This window comes from Ranitomeya imitator, chromosome 6 (genome assembly GCF_032444005.1).
Source record: "Ranitomeya imitator isolate aRanImi1 chromosome 6, aRanImi1.pri, whole genome shotgun sequence".
Lineage (NCBI taxonomy): Eukaryota > Metazoa > Chordata > Amphibia > Anura > Dendrobatidae > Ranitomeya > Ranitomeya imitator.
This window is the reverse complement of record NC_091287.1, coordinates 400586622-400609767: the sequence shown is the minus strand read 5'-3', so window position 1 is coordinate 400609767 and position 23146 is coordinate 400586622. Positions and strand designations below refer to the sequence as shown.

Below are 23146 nucleotides of genomic sequence, written 5' to 3'. Positions count from 1 at the left end.
CCACTGGAGGATGGGCGACTGGAGGTGACGAGTAAATTTAAGTACCTTGGAATATGGGTATCTATGCCGGTCACTGACTATATACATAAGAATCTGATTCCAATCTTAGGTGTCCTTAAGGCAAAAGCGGATGCTTGGCTTAAGCTGCATCTATCTGTGTTAGGTAGGGTGAATCTTATCAAAATGATTCTGATGCCGAAATACTGTATATTCTCCACAATGCGCCAGTTTGGATACCACGCGGGAAATTTAGACAGATCAACTCTCTGTTTAGGAATTTGATATGGGGGAGACAGCATCTGCGTATCAGACTGGAAACACTTCAGCGACCCAAGGATGATGGGGGCATGGCATTGCCTAACCCTGAATTGTATTTTCTTGCAGCCCAGAGTCAACATTTAAAGGGCTGGGTGCATGAAGGGTCATCTGGAGCGGTAAAGCGGTTGATGGAAGTGGTGACAAAAAGAAGGCCAGTGGTACAATGTTTGGAGGATGGATCCCTGGAGATTTTGGGGAAGTTACATCCGACTGTGCTGTTGATACGCAAGCTGTGGAGTAGATTGAGGCATATACGTGGGATCACGGACTTGACTAGATACTCGCCGCTATGGCATAACAACAATCTGAAGGAATTTGAGGCACTGGGGGTACTGATAGAGTGGCTGGGCAAAGGGATTCAGTATGTGTATCAAATAATTGAGCAAGGTGAACTGAAATCATTTTCCCATTTTCGGAATTTGGTCTTGGGACTGCATTGGAGTATCAGTATTTGCGGATGAGGCATGCCTTTGGAGCTCAGAGTAGGGACGGAGGTATTAGGATTCAAAGGGATATAGTACTGGAGTATGTGTGTAATGACGGGACGACTGGAGGGGTCATATCCACTCTGTATAAAGATTTGTTGCACACTTTCCTATTGGGGTTTCCAATAATGGCGAAAGCTAAATGGGAAAGGGATCTGGGTCCAATGGATAATGAGACTTGGGAGTCGGTGTTAGAATAGGTCCCAAGACTGTCGCCGAGTGAACCGTATAGACTGTCACAGCCTTATGTGATACACAAAGTTTATAAGTCTCCGATGGTGCTATATAAGGCAGGATTGCGTAATGACTCTGAATGTCCGAGGTGTAAATCTACGGATGCTGATATTTTTCATATGATGTGGACATGTCCGAGGTTGGCTGCCTTCTGGGTGGTAGTTTTGAGTCGTATGGAAGGTGCGTATGGATGTAAGGTGCCAAGGGATCCATTTGTCTGTTTGTTGGGATGTGTGGATGAGATTGGAGTAGATAAATACCTAAAGATAGCTATTGCCAGATTGTTATACATGGCTAGGAAGGTAATAGCTCGAAACTGGATTAGGGAAGAGCCGCTGTCAAGAGGAGAGTTCCTCCAGTATGTGAAACAGGACCTGACACTGGAAAAGGGGATTTATAAGAAGAGAGGGAAAATTGAAACGTTCAATAAATTATGGTCTTCATGGATTGCTATGGGATAGTAATGTAAAGTGTGGCTTATACGATCGGTTGAGGGATTGGATATTCTATTGTCTTAATGATGGAAGTAATTAGCAAGGTGCTTTGTGGGGTGGGGGTGGGGGGTCTTGGGATTGAAGGGGGTTGTTTGAAGGGGGAGGGGGGGTAAACTTTGTATTGAAAATGTGAATGTAACATGTTAATTGCCTTGTTATTCTTAATAAAAATCTATTTGAACAAAAAAAAGACTTACAGAAAACGTTTGACCTCTGTCATTGCCAACAAAGGATATATAACAAAATATTGAAATGAACGTTTGTTAATTACCAAATACTTATTTTCCACCATGATTTCCAAAATAAATCTTGCCAAATCAGAAGATCAAGGTGATTTTCTGGATTTTTTTTCTCATTCTGACTCTAAGGCTATGTGCACACGTTCAGGATTTCTTGCAGAAATTTCCTGTGCAAAACCTGACATTTTCTGCAAGAAATACGCATGTGTTTTTACCGCGATTTTACCGCGTTTTTTGTGTGCGGATTTTTCCGGAGGTTCCCAATGCAATAATATAGTGGGAAATCCGCAAAAAATCAGCAAAATTAATGAACATGCTGCGTTTTTTACCGCGATGCGTTTTTTTTTCGCGGAAAAAAACGCATCGTGTGCACAAAAATTGCGGAATGCATTCTAAATGATGGGATGCATAATGTATGCGGGGTTTTTTTTGCGTTTTTATAGCGAAAAAATGCAAAAAATCTGCAGCGTGTGCACACAGCCTCATAGTTGTGGTCTGTCTATGATGTCAATTACAGGCCTCTCTCATCTTTTTAGGTGGGAGAACTTGCACAATTGGTGGCTGACTAAATACTTTTTCCCCACTGTATGTGTTAAGGACTTGAGGTGCCTCATGTTGTTTCTGGAGGAACTGTGGGGACCTTATACTCTGTAGGCATCACTGTAGAGGCATCATAGAATGTTATGCTGCTGTTATACTGCAGAGCTATGGAAACATCATGTTGTGTGTGGTGGGTACTGTGGGGGAATTCACTGTTTGGTTTTACATAGGTAAGAGGCTTCAATTGAGACTGTATAAGTGTCTCAATTCATATCCCACTCCCTAAGGTAGGCCCTATGCGCACTGGCGGACAGTCAGAAAAGGGCCCCTGTGCAAGAACAATATATGGACCCTTTGCAGCCCGAAAACTCCTAAAAATGCAAAATTGCACCTGCTTTGGAGCGAGAAATGGGCCCCCTTACCTCTTGGGTCCCTGTGCAGCCGCACAGGTTGCACCAATGGTATGTCCGCCCCTGCCTATGCGTCTACCCCACAGGCCCATTTAGGACTTTTGCCAGGGGGCCCATGATTTCTAGGCCCTGTGGGCTCTGGCACTCGCCTGTGCTGGCACTGGGTTTAGGTAGACTTCTGAAATGTAAACTAGGGGGCAACGGTCGTAATAGCAATATCTAGGCACAGGAGACTGGGGGGTATTTTTTAATTGTTCCAGTAAGTACTGTACATGGACAGTTGAATGACTTATTAGCTATGTACAGGACCACCTGGGACATTTCCACCAGGATGCCGAGGCTGCCATTAGGCCACCATCAATCACATACAGTCAGTGACACAAGCAGCACATCGTACAGGAGCATGGTAATTACTGAGCGCACACTGAAAACCTTCATAGGCGACGAGCGCCATCTAGTGGTGAAGTCTTACACTGCCGCTGCACTTTCACAGGAAACACATCAGGCTCCATGGCTGACACGGAAGAGGAAAACTTACAAAGCCAAGTGAGTGACAGCGTGGCGGACGGTCAGTGCGGGACCAGACGTGTTATGATATAATGTGGGAGCTTGTTGTAAAAATCCACGGAGACCCTGAGCTTGTTTGGGCTGTGAGGACGTGCAGGTTATGAGGTTGTGGTCACACTGTGCATTGTTTACCTAACTAAAATCAGCGTGTTAACTATGGGGAAAAGGGAAAGAGCAGACCCAATGTCTGCAGATTAGTATAGAAGTGCTGATCCAGGACACACAGATGTCAGATCCCAGCAATATGTGCTGTCCTGCTGCCGTCACACCGGCCTTAGGGTATAATGGCACCTGTGTGATTCTCCATTGCTGCCCCCAGCCCTGGCACGCAAACCCCACCAGCCCCAATACTAGAACGCCCCCCACTCAGTGAATTTGGCTTTACTTTGTCGTGCCCCTCAAAACTCTCTTAACCCCTTCCCGATATATGCAGTATATATACATCATGGCGATTGCCTGCGCACTTCTAACTGCGGGCAATGGTCAGCGGGTGTTCAGCGAACATCACCGTTGACACCCGGCTCTTACGGCCAGGATCCCTGTTTACCCTCCTAAATGCTGCCATCATTATCCATCACATTTATATGGCAGGGAGAGCGAGGGGGTCCCTCTCCCCTCCGATCGGCGCCCACGCTACGTCATCGTGAGGGACCGAACATTGCCAGGGTGAATCCAGGTCACCAGGCGAGCAGCAGCTTCTTGGACCATGCTCAGAGCATATTTTAACAAGCTTGTGTGAGAGAAAAAATTGACAGTTTTAAGGTGTTCCATAGAGTGACTAAGTAAAAGAAAAATTGTAAAAAAAAAAAAATTTAAATCACAAAATAATAATATATTTACCCATAAATAATTATTTTTATGTAAAAAAAAAAAAAGTACACATTTGGTATTGCCATGTTCAAAACGACCCAACCTATACAGTTTTTACACTAGTGAACCCTTTCAGTGAACACCGTAAAAAAAAAAGGAAATAGACTGTAATATCGCTGAAAACTCCATCTTGTTCCGCAAAAATCAAGCCCCCACACAGCTCCATTAGTGGAAAAATAAAAAAGTTATAGCTCTCGGAATAAAGGGATGCAAAAAGAATTATTTTTTATATAAAATAGTTTTTACTGTGTAAAATCGCCAAAACATAAGAAAAGATATAAATGAGGTATCGCTGTAATCATACTGACACTATGAATAAAGCTGCCTTATCAATTTTACCACACGCAGAAAGGTATAAAAAAAAATCCTTAATTGTTGGTTTTTGTTCATTCTGCCTTCCAAAAATCGGAATAGAAAGCGATCAAAAATATCATGTGCCCGAAAATGGTATGAATAAAAACGTCAACTCGTCCCACAAAAAAAAAAATATGGAAAAATTATAGCTCTCAAAATATGGCAATGCAAAATCTTGTTTTTGCACAAAAAGCGTCTTTTAGTGTGTGACAGCAGCCAAACATAAAAACCCGATATAAATCTGGTATCACTGTAACTGCACTGACCTGAAGAATGAAGTCACCTCATCACTTATACCACACGAGAAACGTAAAAAATAAAACCAATCCTTTACCTGCTGTTGATTTTTTTCATTCTGCCTCCCAAAGATCGCAGTAAGGCTCAGCGCACATTTACCCTGCGCTGAACGCTTGGGCTAAGTGCACACGTTGCAGAATTGCAGCGGAAATTTACGCGGAAATTCTGCGCCTCCTGCCGCGGGTATATCGCATGCGGAATTGGCATGCATATTCCCGCAGAAAACTATCGTTTTGCAAGCATAATTAGCTTGCAGAATGCTAGCGTTTTCCAAGCGATCTGTAGCATCACTTGGAAAACTGACAGGTTGGTCACACTTGTCAAACAGTGTTTGACAAGTGTGACCAACTTTTTACTATTGATGTTGCCTATGCCGCATCAATAGTAAAAGATAGAATGTTAAAAATAATTTTAAAAAAATGGTTATACTCACCTACCGCAAACAGCCAATCTCCTCAGCGGCTTCCGTTCCTATAGATGGTGTGTGTGCAGGACCTTCGATGACGTCGCGGTCACGTGATCGCGACATCATCGCGGTCATGTGACAGCGACGTCATCGCAGGTCCTTCACACACCATCTACAGGAACGGAAGCGGCCGCGTGCAGCGCTGAGGGGCAGGAAGACTCCGGGTGCCATCGAAGGTGAGTATATCACGATTTTTTTATTTTAATTCTTTTTTTTAACAATTATATGGTGTCCAGTCCGTGGAGGAGAGTCTCCTCTCCTCCACCCTGGGTAACAACCGCACATGATCTGCTTACATCCCGCATGGTCGGCATAGCCCCATGCGAAAAGTAAGCAGATCAATGCATTCCTAGGTGTGTGGAATCCCTGCGATTCTGCAAATTTAATGAACATGCTGCGTTTTTTTCTGGAATGCGAATCCGCTCAGGAAAAAAATGCAGTATGTGCACAAAAAATGAAGACACAAAAGAGAATGGTAAAACCAAAAACACTCAGTTTGAAAAAATGTTTGCAGTAATCCGCAAGTGCTAGTAAAAGATGTAAATAACAGGGTATTTGGTTGATACGTTTTTTGCAAAAAATGTATACTAAGCTGCTCTACCAATCTTCACGGTATACCCATATCAGAGCAGTCCTAACTAATGTATGCAATCCCTATCTGATGTATTTAAAAACCTGATCATCTGTATATAACCTGTGTGAACAGGGTTCAGAGAGGAAAAATCCATGTGTGCATACAGGGCAGAACAGCTTTTGTGCAGCTAGCCCAAGAGGAGTGGTGGAACTCCCCAGTCTTGTAGACACAAGAGAACAATCATGGAAACAGGAACACATGGGCTACTTGCACAGTGAACAAGTCTGTAAGAACATGTTCACACACCACCAAGAAACCTGAAGACACAAAAGAGAATGGTAAAACCAAAAACACTCAGTTTGAAAAAATGTTTGCAGTAATCCGCAAGTGCTAGTAAAAGATGTAAATAACAGGGTATTTGGTTGATATGTATACTAAGCTGCTCTACCAATCTTCACGGTATACCCATATCAGAGCAGTCCTAACTAATGTATGCAATCCCTATCTGATGTATTTAAAAACCTGATCATCTGTATATAACCTGTGTGAACAGGGTTCAGAGAGGAAAAATCCATGTGTGCATACAGGGCAGAACAGCTTTTGTGCAGCTAGCCCAAGAGGAGTGGTGGAACTCCCCAGTCTTGTAGACACAAGAGAACAATCATGGAAACAGGAACACATGGGCTACTTGCACAGTGAACAAGTCTGTAAGAACATGTTCACACACCACCAAGAAACCTGAAGACACAAAAGAGAATGGTAAAACCAAAAACACTCAGTTTGAAAAAATGTTTGCAGTAATCCGCAAGTGCTAGTAAAAGATGTAAATAACAGGGTATTTGGTTGATATGTATACTAAGCTGCTCTACCAATCTTCACGGTATACCCATATCAGAGCAGTCCTAACTAATGTATGCAATCCCTATCTGATGTATTTAAAAACCTGATCATCTGTATATAACCTGTGTGAACAGGGTTCAGAGAGGAAAAATCCATGTGTGCATACAGGGCAGAACAGCTTTTGTGCAGCTAGCCCAAGAGGAGTGGTGGAACTCCCCAGTCTTGTAGACACAAGAGAACAATCATGGAAACAGGAACACATGGGCTACTTGCACAGTGAACAAGTCTGTAAGAACATGTTCACACACCACCAAGAAACCTGAAGACACAAAAGAGAATGGTAAAACCAAAAACACTCAGTTTGAAAAAATGTTTGCAGTAATCCGCAAGTGCTAGTAAAAGCTGTTATTTACATCTTTTACATTGCATCACCTGTGCAATGCAAAGGAAATCCTGAAAACATGACCTGTTGGTGGGCCTTGAGGACTGGAGTTGGGGACCCCTGGTTTAAATTGTCTGATGTAAGACTGTGTTTTTTTTCTTCTGCTACCAGTGTGAATAAAACACTGAGCTTAAAATGAAAACATGCGTGTGCCTCTTTACTGCGTCCGTGCCATTTGCCTAACAGTGCGAATCCCCACATTTGGTGGCTTGAAGTTTAGTGGGCACACACAATGAGGCTGGCACGAAGATCTGACTTTTTTTCTTCTTCCCAAATGGGGATTTCTGCAGAGATGGAGGCAGTGGTAAAAGCGCATCTGGAAGCCACGCAGCAACAGATATTTAACCAACAAAAATAGACAATCGCGCTCCTAGTACAGCACGTGAAGGCGCTACAGACAGCAGGAGCTCGATGTCAATGTCTGGAAAGGGGTCCGTGCGCAAATCCCAAGATGACGTCGAGACCTACCTGCATGTTTGAGAGAGTGGTCTAGAGGGAAGGTCTACCCCGGGATCAAGTGGTTAAAATCATCGCTTGGTTTCTGGAGTCAGGACCCCTGAAGGCCTATTATGACTTACCGGCTGACCAAGTGGTGAACTACGCAATTGTCAAGGGTGAGATCCTTGCACAACTTGGTGTAAATGGGTTGGTACGAGCCCAGAAGGTGCAACAGTTGGAATTTAACCATTTCAAACTGGTGAGGTCCCAGTGTTATGACTTACTGCACCTGATACAAAAGTGGTTTCAGCCCGTTAGTACTGTCTCCCGTTGTCATTGTGGATTGCATAGTGGCTGATACATTCTGGAGTGCCTTACCACACCCACTGCAGTGTTGGGTTGGATAGGAGTCCCCTAGTAATGTTCTCCAGATGGTGGACATTGTAGAGCGGTATGGGGGCTACCAAAAAACTCAGGGTAGGAATGCAGGAAAGTCCTGAAAATCTCCACCCCACAGGGCAGAACCAAGGGCCACCGATCAGGAGGTGTCCAGCAATAGTCTGCTGGCATTGCCACAAGCGAGACCACGTAAGGGCCGATAGCATACACCTTGCTGAGCCCATGGACACAAACATTTGGTACCGACATTCCCTGTATGCTAAAAGGGTCTGCAAATGGCAAAATGGAAGCCCCCAGTGATAAACATTCATGGCAAGTTGAAATAGAGGGCACCACGGTTGTGGCCTTCCTGGACTCAGTGAGCTGGCTGTGATCCCGGTACAGGCTGACCAAGTGAGTTCACCCGCCAGAAAATCGGAGTGTTATTTATACACAGGGACTTAAAATACTATCCCACCCCACTGGGGTTAATTAACACACCATGAGGTGTTAGTGGTTGTTAGTCTGCACTACAAACTGATAGTAGGGAGGGATTTTCCTTTATTCTGTGCCCTGTGGCCAACAGTTGTCCTATCCAGTGAACGTGAGACCACGCCAGTAGCTGATTCGTCGCATTATTCAAAAGTAGTGGAAAAACCTTGTGGCCCTGAGGAAAAGATGCCGACTGTAAGGATGATCTCCATTCCGGTGGAAAAGGGGGAGAAAACCCTCCTTGAATTTATGGCCAGTGAAATAGATGACTTGCCATCGGGGCCCTAATTGTCAGACTTAAATGTCTTTAGTGGCAATTTTGGTACCACGCATCTCCAAGATTATACTGTCACGATACCCGGGTATTACTGCTGCAGGGAAAACTGCACCAAGCAGCAACGGAGCTGGACCAGACATCGGGTAACTAACATGAACACCAACGGGACCTTCCACATGTGACAGTGATCAGGTAAAGCAAAAGGACCTATGATCATGTGACAGAGTGGAAGGTGGTCAGGGGGCCGGAGCCAGAAGCCATGGAAACAGAGAAGGGACAAGCATAAAAGAATAGTGAAACAAACACGGGTCTTAGCCAGGAGATTACAAGTTACTAACGGGGAGAGTCAAAGAATAGTCAGAAGCCAAGCCAGAAATCAGTAGTCCAGGAAAACGAATAAAGCAGGTCCCCTACCCATGAGTATATATAGTATGGCTGCGGCAGGAAATAGAGCAACATCCAGTAATAAGGACAGGACCAGTAATAACAAGTGCGCCGGTACAGTACGTCACCACCCGATCAGCTGATGTCGGAACACGTGGGGCCCCACGTGACCAGAAAGCAGATGTACTGCGAGAACAGAGACCGGCAGAATAAGAAAGAGGTGAGGGGTCCAGTTTCCAAGATAGGGTCTCTTGGGGGTTTCCTTTATTAAGGCACATCAGGGGCTCTCCAAACTCGACATGACGTCCGCTCTCGGTTCCAGCCATTTTTGCTTTCAAAAAGTCAAACCGTGCTCCTTCCCTTCATCCCATAGGCGTGGAGTGCATATTCATTACCTTAATGAGCGGGGCCATGTGATCGCTTGGCCGGAAGAGCTGCTGGCGCCAAACCGAATGAGATGCAGTGCCAACGAGGGCGCGCTGGCAGGTAAGTAGGATTTTTTTTTTACAGGAATCATGCATACAAGGATAGGGGATGATTGTCCATACACACAAGGCTAGGGGATTAGGAGCCATGCATACCAGGACAGCGACGGGGAAGCCATGCATACAGGGACGGGGAAGCCATGCATACAGGGACGGGGGAGCCATGCATACAATGACAGGGATGGGGGAACCAAGCATATGGGGATGAGGGGACAATGCATACCCGGCTTATACTTAAGTCAATAAGCTTACCCAGTATTTCGTGGCAAAATTAGATGCCCCGGCTTATACTCGGGTCGACTTATACTCGAGTATATATGGTATCTTATTTGTACACTTTTGATAGTCTTCGTGGCTGACCTGACAGTTTTGAATAGTGCAAAATAAAAGGAGGCGGTGAAGGCTAGGCCCACACTTATACAGTGGTGTCTGCCGAGCACCAAGTCAGGGTTTCTGTCAGAATCTTCCAGAAACTGTGAACCCTTACAGAGACCCAATGAAGCCATCAACTTCAATGGAGCAGACAAGGTTACTATGGACGCAGTATGGCATCCATTCTAGCAGTCTTTGTCTTTTTCTGAGTAGCACAAAAACACGGTTAACCATGTCGGAAAAAGATAAATACCACCAGGACTGTGATTGTCAGGAGTCCTCACGGGATACAGTTTTTCAGGGATTCTGATGGAAAGCCTGACGTGGTGCTCAGCGTATAGCGTTGTGTAAGTGTGAACCCAGCCTTAAAGAGTAACCGTGTTTTTTTTTATTTCATAAATCAATAGTACATGTGAAAATAAGCAACTCTGTAATATATCTTGTAAGAGAAATCTGCTTCTTACTCTGCCAGAATTGATCTTTCATTATCAAAATTTTAAATTCTCGGATAAAATATGTACTCAGTGAGAATTGAGAAATTTGGTAATGACTGTTTTGGCAGAGAAAGAAACAGATTTGCCCACTACAAAGTTGCTCATTTTAACATTTACTATTGATTTATACAATAAAAATTGCATCAACGATTATGCTTTAAAAAAATCAATCACAAATCAATGGGGGGTTTTTTCACACAAATGTTTGGGGTGTATGGATGCCTGTATGTGTCTAAGGTGAGGTGTTCTGACCATATATATTATGCCATTTGCCCAATTCTCAACCATTTTGACACAATTTGCACAATAACGACATCTTGTGCATTTTATGACTCTGCTGATCACTTTCCCCCTGTATGTACTATCTTCAAATTCGATTTAAGAATCGACTATTTTACAAGGTCGCTTTCATGTTATTAATTCTATATTATTATTTTTTTTTTTTAGATTGATGAAGTTGAAGCCCTCTCATCCATCTATGGGGATGACTGGTGCGTAATAGATGAAGCTGCAAGAATATTTTGTATCAAAATCTCTGACTCTTTGGATCATCCTGAGTGGACACTTTGTTTACAGGTAGTCGGATGAGGATTTGTTGCTATCCTACTTCCTTGGCCGAATCTGTCAGCAGAAACCGTATTGGGTGTATCGGTTCTGTGTACAGAGGTGGAATATTGTTAACCTCAGTTATATGTCCCCTGAATGTAATTTTTTTTTTGTGTAGGTGATACTACCTCCAGATTACCCATCTGCATCACCTCCCCTCTACCAACTAAAGTAAGGTTTGTTAGTTACCCTACTCTTCGCCCTTCTTGAAATTTTTAAAATGCTTAACGAGAACCTGACAGCTGATATATGCTGCCCGATCCACAGGCAATATGTATTAGGCACTGGCTATATGATTTCAGCCATATAATGCTGCGATGTTTCGGTGAAAAACATATTTTGATAACCACAGATCGAACTGCAGGAGAGACTGTTTTGACAGGCGGGTCCCCTACGGCTTTTCCCCATTCGCTGCCCTGGAGTAACAGGCCTCTCTCTATCCATCCATGCAGAGAGAGACCTTCAGTCACTCGCAGAAGGCGGGGAGAAGCCGCCTGGGACCCACCTGTCTGACTAGTTTCTCGTGCAGCCTGGTCTTTGGCAGTTATGATACTATGTTTTTCTCTAAAACTCTACAGCGTTTCAGAGTTAAGCACATATGGCTTGAATCATGGCAGAGCCTTCCACATGCTGTCCGTGGATCGGGCAGCTTCTATCAGCTGTCAGGTTCCCATTAATACCTGTATTTTTATATAGAATATGTACAATTATGATTAACAAATGTAAAAAATTACCCCCTCAACCATTCTATTTTAATTCAGTAAAAACAAGTCTTAGGGTGCCTCACACAGTGCTTTGTCCCACGTTCAGTAGTCCCATCAGGGCTTACTACTGACTGCCTCCCCGCAAACAGGATTCTTGTGTATCGTGTGTAGAGCATAATTTTTGCCATGTACGCCTACTGAAAGCGCACACCCAGATGCAGTCTATTACTGGTCAGAACTGAGCGCTCTCCCATGCTATTAACAAAGTCAGCTTTGATGCTATAGAATTGGAACAGCACAGAGTATTGAAGGTGGTCAGATCCAGCTATCTCGGCAACTTTCGAAGAGGCACTTTCAGCCTCTAAAGCATAGACTGCAAGCGGCGTGTGCTCCTTGTCTAGGTAACTGCAAGTGGCACACACTCCTTGCCTAGGTAACTGCAACTGGTGCCCCCCCTTGTCTAGGTAACTGCAAGTGGCGCACACTCCTTGACTGCAGAGGTGACCAGTAACCTACACAATGAGTAGTACACAGTGGAATTAAAGAAATCTCAGTTGAAAGAATGGTGGAAAAATATTTAGAATTGAGTCCTCAGTGGTTGATACCTTTTAACCCCTTCCCGACCTTTGACGCATCGTATGCGTCATGAAAACCTGTGCCAATCCGACCTGTGACGCAGCATATGCATCATGGCCGGATTGGGCTCCTGCAGGCCGGGTGAAAGGGTTAACTGTAATTTCACCCGGCCTGCAGGGACAGGAGGAGTTGTACTTTAGCCCAGGGGGGGTGGCTTCACCCCCACCCCCAACCCCCCCGTGGCTACGATCGCTCTGATTGGCTGTTGAAAGTGACGTTTCACTTTCAATCAGAGCGATAGTAATATTTCACCAATGAAAATTGGTGAAATATTACAATCCAGCCATGGCCGATGCTGCAATAGCTGTGCCCATAGTGCGGAAAATACCACGCGGAAACGCTGTGTTGTATTTTCCGCAGCATGTCAATTCTTTGTGCGGATTCCGCAGCGTTTTACACCTGTTCCTCAATAGGAATCCACAGGTGAAATCCGCACAAAAAACACTGGAAATCCGCGGTAAATCCACAGGTAAAATGCAGTGCCTTTTACGTGCGGATTTTTCAAAAATGGTGCGGAAAAATCTCACACGAATCCGCAACGTGGGCACATAGCCTTAGGGTTAGAGTTGGAATTAGGGCTAGGGTTGGAAATAGGGTTAAGATTAGGCTGTGGTTAGGGTTAGGGGTGTGTTGGGGTTAGGGTTGGGATTAGGGTTAGGATTAGGTTTGGGATTAGGGTTAGGGGTGTGTTGGAGTTAGGGTTGTGGTTAGGGGTGTGTCAGGGTTAGGGTTGTGATTAGGGTTATGGCTAGAGTTGGGATTAGGGTTAGGGGTGTGTTGGAGTTAGAATTGAGGGGTTTCCACTGTTACAGCACATCAGGGGTCTCCAAACGCAACATGGCGCCACCATTGATTCCAGTAAATATTGCATTCAAAAAGTCAAATGGTGCTCCCTCCCTTCCGAGCCCCGACGTGTGACCAAACAGTGGTTTACCCCCACATGTTGGGTATCAGTGTACTCAGGACAAACTCGGCAACAACTATTGGGGTCCAATTTTTCCTGTTACCCTTGTGAAAATAAAAAATTGCTTGCTAAAACATTTTTGAGGAAAGAAACATGATTTTTTATTTTCACAGCTCTGCGTTGTAAACTTCTGTGAAGCACTTGGGGGTTCAAAGTGCTCACCACATAACTAGATAAGTTCCCTGGGGGGTTTAGTTTCCAAAATGTGGTCACTTGTGGGGAATTTCTACTATTTAGGCACATCAGGGGCTCTGCAAATGCAACATGACGCCCGCAGACCATTACATCAAGTCTGCATTTCAAAAGTCACTACTTCCCTTCCGAGCCCCGACGTGTGACCAAACAGTGGTTTACCCCCACATATTGGGTATCAGTGTACTCAGGACAAACTCGGCAACAACTAATGGGCTCTGCGTTGTAAACTTCTGTGAAGCACTTGGGGGTTCAAAGTGCTCACCACATAACTAGATAAGTTCCCTGGGGGGTTTAGTTTCCAAAATGTGGTCACTTGTGGGGAATTTCTACTATTTAGGCACATCAGGGGCTCTGCAAATGCAACATGACGCCCGCAGACCATTACATCAAGTCTGCATTTCAAAAGTCACTACTTCCCTTCCGAGCCCCGACGTGTGCCCAAACAGTGGTTCCCCCCCACATATGGGGCATCAGCATACTCAGGACAAACTGGACAACAACTTTTCAGGTCCAATTTCTCCTGTTACTCTTGTGAAAATAAAAAATTGTGGGCTAAAAAATAATTTTTGAGGAAAGAAAAATGATTTTTTATTTTCACGGCTCTGCGTTATAAACTTCTGTGAAGCACCTGAGGGCTTAAAGTGGTCACCACACATCTAGATAAGTTCCTTGGGGGGTCTAGTTTCCAAAATGGGGTCACATGTGGGGAAGCGCCAATGTTTAGGCACACAGGGGCTCTACAAACGCGACATGGTGTCCGCTGATGATTGGAGCTAATTTTTCATTCAAAAGTCAAATTGCGCTCCTTCCCTTCCGAGCCTTGCCGTGTGCACAAACAGTGGTTTGTGACCACATATGAGGTATCGATGTACTCAGGAGAAATTGCCCAACACAATTTAGGATCCATTTTATCCTGTTACCCATGTAAAAATGAAAAAATAGAGGCTAAAAGAAATTTTTTGTGAAAAAAAGTACTTTTTCATTTTTACGGATCAATTTGTGAAGCACCTGGGGGTTCAACGTGCTCACTATGCATCTAGATAAGCTCCTTGGGAGGTCTAGTTTCCAAAATGGGGTCACTTGTCAGGGAGCTCCAATGTTTAGGCTCACAAGGGCTCTCCAAACGTGGCATGGTGTCCGCTAAAGATTGGAGCCAATTTTTCATTGAAAAAGTCAAATGGCGCTCCTTCCTTTCCGAGCCCTGTTGTGCGCCCAGACAGTGGTTCCCCCCCACATATGGGGTATCGGTGTACTCAGGACAAATTGTACAATAACTTTTGGTGTCCAATTTCTCTTTTTACCCTTGGGAAAATAAAAAAATTGTTGCTAAAACATCATTTTTGTGACTAAAAAGTTAAATGTTCATTTTTTCCTTCCGTGTTGCTTCTGCTGCTGTGAAGCACCTGAAGGGTTAATAAACTTCTTGAATGTGGTTTTGAGTACCTTGAGGGGTGCAGTTTTTAGAATGGTGTCACTTTTGGGTATTTTCAGCCATATAGACCCCTCAAACTGACTTCAAATGTGAGGTGGTCCCTAAAAAAATGGTTTTGTAAATTTTGCTGTAAAAATGAGAAATCGCTGGTCAAATTTTAACCCTTATAACTTCCTAGCAAAAAAGAATTTTGGTTCCAAAATTGTGCTGATGTAAAGTAGACATGTGGGTAATGTTATTTATTAACTATTTTGTGTCGCATAACTCTCTCGTTTAACAGAATAAAAATTCAAAATTTGAAAATTGCAAAATTTTCCAAATTTTAGCCAAATTTCCATTTTTTTCACAAATAAACGCAAAAATTATCGACCTAAATTTACCACTAACATGAAGCCCAATATGTCACGAAAAAACAGTCTCAGAACCGCTAGGATTCGTTGAAGCGTTCCTGAGTTATTACCTCATAAAGAGACACTGGTCAGAATTACAAAAAACGGCCAGGTCTTTAAGGTCAAAATAGGCTGGGTCATGAAGGGGTTAATGGCTATCTGAAAAGATGGTAACAAATTGAAAGCTTTCAAGACTACTCCGGTCTCTTCATCAGGCATAGACTAATAGAAATTCTGAAGACTCACATATTTATGCACAGCACAGATAAATGTCATAGATAAGACAGGTGACGTGAAGCAAAATTACCATTATGTGAGTGATAAACAGTTATGTCTATAAATATTGGAACAGTTCGTAGATAAGGAGTGTGAATGTTTTATTGTCCTCTGATTGGGGTCTGGTTCTATGTGATGATGATCCCCCATGGTCTGAGGAGCAAATTCCTTAGTTGAAGTAAAAAGATATAAATCCATGTGACACATTCATTCCTGCACTGAGAGTGTCAAAGGTCATCATCAGCTTATACTCCCAGACTTCTGTCTCTCTGAGATTTGAAGTTACCTTTTAATACAAGTAATTTCATGTCCATAATGCTATGATCGGGGAGACAAAAATGTATTGCCACAGGTAGATCCGTTCTTTTTTCTCTTATTGTATGGCGATGAGAGTTCATCCTTGTTCTCAGTTTCTGCCCTGTCACCCCACATACAGACCCCCAGTTGGACATTTAGTACAAATAATTAGGTACACCACATTAGAAGTGACGCAGCTGAAAGTACCTGGTAACTTGTAGTCCTGATGTGAATTGGGGATCTTTATCTAGTCCATTGTCATTATAAACCTATGACATTTTTTCCTATCTACATGCAAAAAGGAGAATCTAATTCCCAAAGGACTCTGGATTACAAACCCAATTCTTCATACCTACAATACCCATTATGCACAAAACCTTTGTCACAGGACTTCTGAGAGATTAAGGAATCACCTTTTGCATGTCTGCTACAGCATAAAGAGTAAAGTCCAAGGTCAATTTGAAACTCTGAGGAAAACACTTACAGAAGACACAGAGCAAAAGTTATAACAATACTACAACAAACTACGGACCTCTCTGATTCATAACAAGGAAAAGAAACTATACAGATTGCGCCTCAATTCAGGACTCTATACAGATACAAAACAAAGCCAAAACCTGACAACTTGGACAACCACTCCATTCCAGACAGAAAAGCATCTAACTGTGTCATTATTCTCTCAGATTATAAACCCAACAATGTCAAGCTGGCCGTGCTTTCTAGAGGACTCTCATTTTGTCCTACTAAGGCCCTGGATAAAACAACTCTGCAGTGATATGGAACATTTTTTCAGGAGACTGCGCCTGAGGGAATATTTCAATGATACAGAAGATTCAGAAAACACTCGGACTGAAGGAAAAGGGATCCCAACAACTAAGAAGAGGTCAGACTGGATACCTCCACCTGGATGTAACCCTCATTTGGATAAATATGTAGACTCCTTCAGACATAAGATAAAATCCACCATCATAGCTACTAACAGGAGACAAGCATCCAACATCAGTGCCCAGGAGAGAAAGGCCATACAGACTCTGAAAAGTTAAACAAACAAAGAAATCATCATCAAACCTGCTGACAAGAGAGGTGCAATAGTCATGATGAACACATCAGACTATGTGAAGGAAGCAAATAGACAACTTATGGACACACGCTACTACAAAAAACCTGAGTCGGATCCTACACAGGACTATTACAAGGAACTAAACAAGTTGGTATCTTGTCTTTCCGACGAATTCATAAGAGCCAATGACCTGATACCAGAAAGTCCAAGAACAGGGACATTCTATGTGCTTCCAAAAATCCACAAATCTGGCAAACCAGGAAGACCAATTATTTCATGTGTGGTCACTCTTACTGAGCAGGTATCTGGATGGGTAGAGGGTATTCTTAAACCACTGGTAAAGGATACACCCAGCTTCATTCAGGACCCAACTGACCTATTGAATAAACTATCAGCAATAGGTCCTCTACCAGAAGGAACCATCCTGCCCACCATGGATGGGGAATCTTTGTACTCTAATATCTCACACCAGGATGGATTACATGCCTGCAAATTCTTCCTAGAAAACACAGGGACAGATGCTGATTCTGTGGTGAAACTTATAAAATTCATCGTCACCTACAATTACAATTATCTACAGGACACTGGCCCAGCAATGGGAAGTAAAATGGCCCCACAGTATGCAAATCTTTTCATGGCCAAGCTTGAAAGCAACTTTTTATCCTCACGCCCCATCATGCCTCTGGCCTACTACTGCTACATTGATGATATTTTAATCATCTGGATGGCGTCTGAGCCACAGCTAAAGACGTTCCATGAACAGTTTAATCAATTTCATCCTACCATCAACTTGACACTCAACTACTCCTGCACTGAAATTAACTTTTTGGACATCATCATTAAGCTGCAGAACAATGAAATAGAAATATCTCTGTATCAGAAGCCAATCGACCGTCCAACATACCTTAAATGGGACAGTTTCCATCCAAAACACATAAAAACTACAGCCAAGCCATCAGATATAATCATATATGTTCCAACCCCATGTATAGAGATGAACACCTTGGTCTCCTCAGAAAGACCTTTTTGAATCAGGGCTACCATCCAAGAACAATTCAAAACCAAATTACAAGAGCCACCAGAATATCAAGGAATCACCTGCTACATTACTAAGCTAAAGAAGAAAATAACCAGGTCCCTATAGTAGTCACCTACAATCCAAATCTGGAGGTGCTAAGGGGAGCTGCACGGAAATTACAACCTTTACTACAAAAAGATGCCCGCTTACAATCCATTTTTCCAGACCCCCCCACTACTGTTTTTTAGGCAGCCCCCAAATCTAAGAAGAATCCTTGTCAAAAGCTCCCTGTCCTCTCCAACAGCTGCAGGTACCTTTCCTTGAAATCAGAAAAAATTTAAAACCTGTCCATTTATAATGACCAAGGACATAAAGATCCCCAATTCACATCATGACTACAAGATACCAGATACTTTCAGCTGTGTCACTTCTAATGTGGTGTACTTAATTATTTGTACTAAATGTCCAAAAGGGGGTCTGTATGTTGGGGAGACAGGGCAGAAACTGAAAACAAGGATAAATTCTCACCGCCATACAATAAGAGAAAAAAGAATGGATCTACCTGTGGAAATACATTTTTGTCTCCCCGATCATAGCATTATGGACATAAAATTACTTGTATTAAAAGGTAACTTCAAATCTCAGAGAGACAGAAGAGTTTGGGAATATAAGCTGATGATGACCTTTGACACTCTCAGTGCAGGAATGAATGTTTCGCATAGATTTTTATCTTTTTACATCAAGTAAGGAATTTGCTCCTCAGACCGTGTGGGGTCATCATAACATAGAACCAGACCCCAATCAGAGGACAATAAAACATTCACACTCCTTATCTATGAACTGTTCCAATATTTATGGACATAACTGTTTATCACTCACATAATGGTAATTCTGCTTCACGTCACCTGTATTATCTATGGCATTTTTCTGGGCTGTATTGTGTATAAATATGTGATTCTTCAGAATTTCTATTAATCTATGCCTGATGAAGAGACCGGAGTAGTCTCGAAAGCTTGCAATTTGTTACCATCTTTTCAGTTAGCCATTAAAAGGTATCAACCACCAAGGACTCTCAATTCTAAATATTTTTCTATCCACTGGCTAACACAGTACCAAGGTATATATCTTTCCTATAGCAAAGAATGATGAGCATTTTTAATAAGAGGTGAATTCCTAAATTACTTGTCTTTACAAGCATTACAAGGAAATATTGACCGTCGCATTCTTTATTATGTTAGAATATAATCTGTTATCCATTCTGCATGTTCTTATACAGTGCTCCATGGCTTCGGGGTGAAGATCGTTTGACAATATCAAATAATCTGGAGGAAATTTACCTGTAAGTTATGATCACTTTTTTCTAGAATTTTGAAGTTGCCCAGCTGTACATATGACATTTAATTAGCAAGGTTCCATTAGTTTAGCATCCTAATGATGTTGAACTTCTACATACAATCCACTACAGCAATCCTCGATAAAATCTAGAATTCTGCTGTCTGTTTTATAATGACCACATCCTGCCGTCTTGGCACTTCCACTTCTGTCATTACTGCTCTAGGATGGTTCTTGGATCTATGGAATGTTTTGTTACTTACGGAACAATTCTAATATATAGGTTTCGGTTTTACAGTACCTTTTATTTTCACTGACCTTGTTAAATATATCCATAAATAAGTAACTTCTAACAAAGTTTCTTTAATCTGACATTTGATAATCTAGAAAACTGTTTATGGTTCAGCACGTGCTTTAGTAACATTACTGCAAAATAATTGGAGTTTCAGAGGAAAACTAGATGCACAAGACTAAGCAGAGATTGCGTATAAGTTATACTAAATGCTGTTCAGACCATTGTAAAAGAAATGAAAATGTTTATGTATGTATGCATATATTTGTGTGTGTGTATGTATATGTATATATATGTATGTATGTATATATATATATATATATATATATATATATATATATATATATTAGCTATTGAACCCGTTCTACGCCCGGGTGGCGAGCATTTATATTGGTATATGGTCTCCATCATGTGCTGCTGCCATCCTGCGCCCGTTCTGTCATGTGCTGCTGCCATCCTGCGCCCATTCTGTCATGTGCTGCTGCCATCCTGCGCCCATTCTGTCATGTGCTGCTGCCATCCTGCGCCCGTTCTGTCATGTGCTGCTGCCATCCTGCGCCCGTTCTGTCATGCGCTGCTGCCATCCTGCGCCCGTTCTGTCATGTGCTGCTGCCATCCTGCGCCCGTACTGTCATGTGCTGCTGCCATCCTGCGCCCGTTCTGTCATGTGCTGCTGCCATCCTGCGCCCGTACTGTCATGTGCTGCTGCCATCCTGCGCCCGTTCTGTCATGTGCTGCTGCCATCCTGCGCCCGTTATGTCATGCGCTGCTGCCATCCTGCGCCCGTTCTGTCATGTGCTGCTGCCATCCTGCGCCCGTTCTGTCATGCGCTGCTGCCATCCTGCGCCCGTTCTGTCATGTGCTGCTGCCATCCTGCGCCCGTTCTGTCATGTGCTGCTGCCATCCTGCGCCCATTCTGTCATGTGCTGCTGCCATCCTGCGCCCGTTCTGTCATGCGCTGCTGCCATCCTGCGCCCGTTCTGTCATGTGCTGCTCCCATCCTGCTGCCATCCTGCGCCCGTTATGTCATGCGCTGCTGCCATCCTGCGCCCGTTCTGTCATGTGCTGCTGCCATCCTGCGCCCGTACTGTCATGTGCTGCTGCCATCCTGCGCCCGTTCTGTCATGTGCTGCTGCATCCTGCGCCCGTTCTGTCATGTGCTGCTGCCATCCTGCGCCCGTTCTGTCATGTGCTGCTCCCATCCTGCTGCCATCCTGCGCCCGTTATGTCATGCGCTGCTGCCATCCTGCGCCCGTTCTGTCATGCGCTGCTGCCATCCTGCGCCCGTTCTGTCATGCGCTGCTGCCATCCTGCGCCCGTTCTGTCATGTGCTGCTGCCATCCTGCGCCCGTTCTGTCATGTGCTGCTGCCATCCTGCGCCCGTTCTGTCATGCGCTGCTGCCATCCTGCGCCCGTTCTGTCATGCGCTGCTGCCATCCTGCGCCCGTTCTGTCATGTGCTGCTGCCATCCTGCGCCCGTTCTGTCATGTGCTGCTCCCATCCTGCGCCACTATTGTATTATATGCCCCCGTATGCTGCTGCCATATAAAAAAAAAAAAATACCATACTCACCTATCGTCCGGCTCCACTGCAGGTGTGTCTTCAAGAAAATGGCGCCGGAAAGCGCGGACTGCGCAGGCGCCGATTCCGGCAGCAGGGATCGGCGCCTGCGCAGTCCGCGCTCTCCGGCGCCATTTTCTTGAAGACACACCTGCAGTGGAGCCGGAGTGTGTGTTCAAGAAAATGGTGCCGGAAAGCGCGGACTGCGCAGGCGCCGATTCCGGCAGCAGGAATCGGCGCCTGCGCAGTCCGCGCTTTCTGGCGCCATTTTCTTGAACACACACTCCGGCTCCTCTGCCTGTGACTGGACTCTGTCACAGCAGAGGAGCCGGAAGACAGAGCCGCACGCAGCGCTGGAACGGAGGACAGGTGAATATACTTACCCTCCCTCCTGGCGCGTCCACGGTCCCTGACTCTCCGGTGGAGATCGCGGTATGCGTTCAGTGCTTACGCATACCGCGATCTCTTGGGAGCGTCACTCGGTGGGGGCCAGACTGCGCCGGCGCTTGCGCCTGCGCAGTCTATAAAGGCTTCGGACAGAGTGACGCTCTATATATATATATATATATATACACAGTACAGACCAAAAGTTTGGACACACCTTGTCATTTAAAGATTTTTCTGTATTTTCATGACTATGAAAATTGTACATTCGCACTGAAGGCATCAAAACTATGAATTAACACATGTGGAATTATATACTTAACAAAAAAGTGTGAAACAACTGAAATTATGTCTTATATTCTAGGTTCTTCAAAGTAGCCACCTTTTGCTTTGATGACTGCTTTGCACACTCTTGGCATTCTCTTGATCAGCTTCAAGAGGTATTCACCGGGAATGGTCTTCCAACAATCTTGAAAGTGTTCCCAGAGATGCTTAGCACTTGTTGGCCTTTTGCCTTCACTCTGCGGTCCAGCTCACCCCAAACCATCTCGATTGGGTTCAGGTCTGGTGACTGTGGAGGCCAGGTCATCTGGCGTAGCACCCCATCACTCTCCTTCTTATTCAAATAGCCCTTACACAGCCTGGAGGTGTGTTTGGGGTCATTGTCCTGTTGAAAAATAAATGATGGTCCAACTAAACGCAAACCGGATGGAATAGCATGCCGCTGCAAGATGCTGTGGTAGCCATGCTGGTTTAGTATGCCTTCAATTTTGAATAAATCCCCAACAGTGTCACCAGCAAAGCACCCCCACACATCACACCTCCTCCTCCATGCTTCATGGTGGGAACCAGGCATGTAGAGTCCATCCGTTCACCTTTTCTGCGTCGCACAAAGACCCGGTGATTGGAACCAAAGATCTCAAATTTGGACTCATCAGACCAAAGCACAGATTTCCACTGGTCTCATGTCCATTCCTTGTGTTCTTTAGCCCAAACAAGTCTCTTCTGCTTGTTGCCTGTCCTTAGCAGTGGTTTTCTAGCAGCTATTTTACCATGAAGGCCTGCTACACAAAGTCTCTTCTTAACAGTTGTTGTAGAGATGTGTCTGCTGCTAGAACTCTGTGTGGCATTGACCTGGTCTCTAATCTGAGCTGCTGTTAACCTTCGATTTCTGAGACTGGTGACTCGGATAAACTTATCCTCAGAAGCAGAGGTGACTCTTGGTCTTCCTTTCCTGGTGCGGTCTTCATGTGAACCAGTTTCTTTGTAGCACTTGATGGTTTTTGCCACTGCACTTGGGGACACTTTCAAAGTTTTCCCAATTTTTCGGACTGACTGACCATCATTTCTTAAAGTAATGATGGCCACTCGTTTTTCTTTACTTAGCTGCTTTTTTCTTGCAATAATACAAATTCTAACAGTCTATTCAGTAGGACTATCAGCTGTGTATCCACCAGACTTCTGCATAACACAACTGATGGTCCCAACCCCATTTATAAGACAAGAAATCCCACTTATTAAACCTGACAGGGCACACCTGTGAAGTGAAAA

The 23146-nt window shown here is 44.1% G+C and overlaps 1 protein-coding gene across 1 annotated transcript in view; it reads left to right on the top strand.

Moving 5' to 3' along the window:
* Positions 1-3185: 3185 nt before the first annotated feature.
* IMPACT (impact RWD domain protein) overlaps positions 3186-23146 on the top strand; it is a 58699-nt gene continuing 38738 nt past the window's right edge. Inside the window, exons 1-4 of the mRNA XM_069731207.1 lie at positions 3186-3266; positions 10898-11026; positions 11175-11227; positions 19304-19366. Of these exons, the coding sequence (XP_069587308.1) occupies positions 3231-3266; positions 10898-11026; positions 11175-11227; positions 19304-19366 (281 nt within the window). The 5' untranslated portion in view covers positions 3186-3230. The remainder of the gene's footprint in view (positions 3267-10897; positions 11027-11174; positions 11228-19303; positions 19367-23146) is intronic.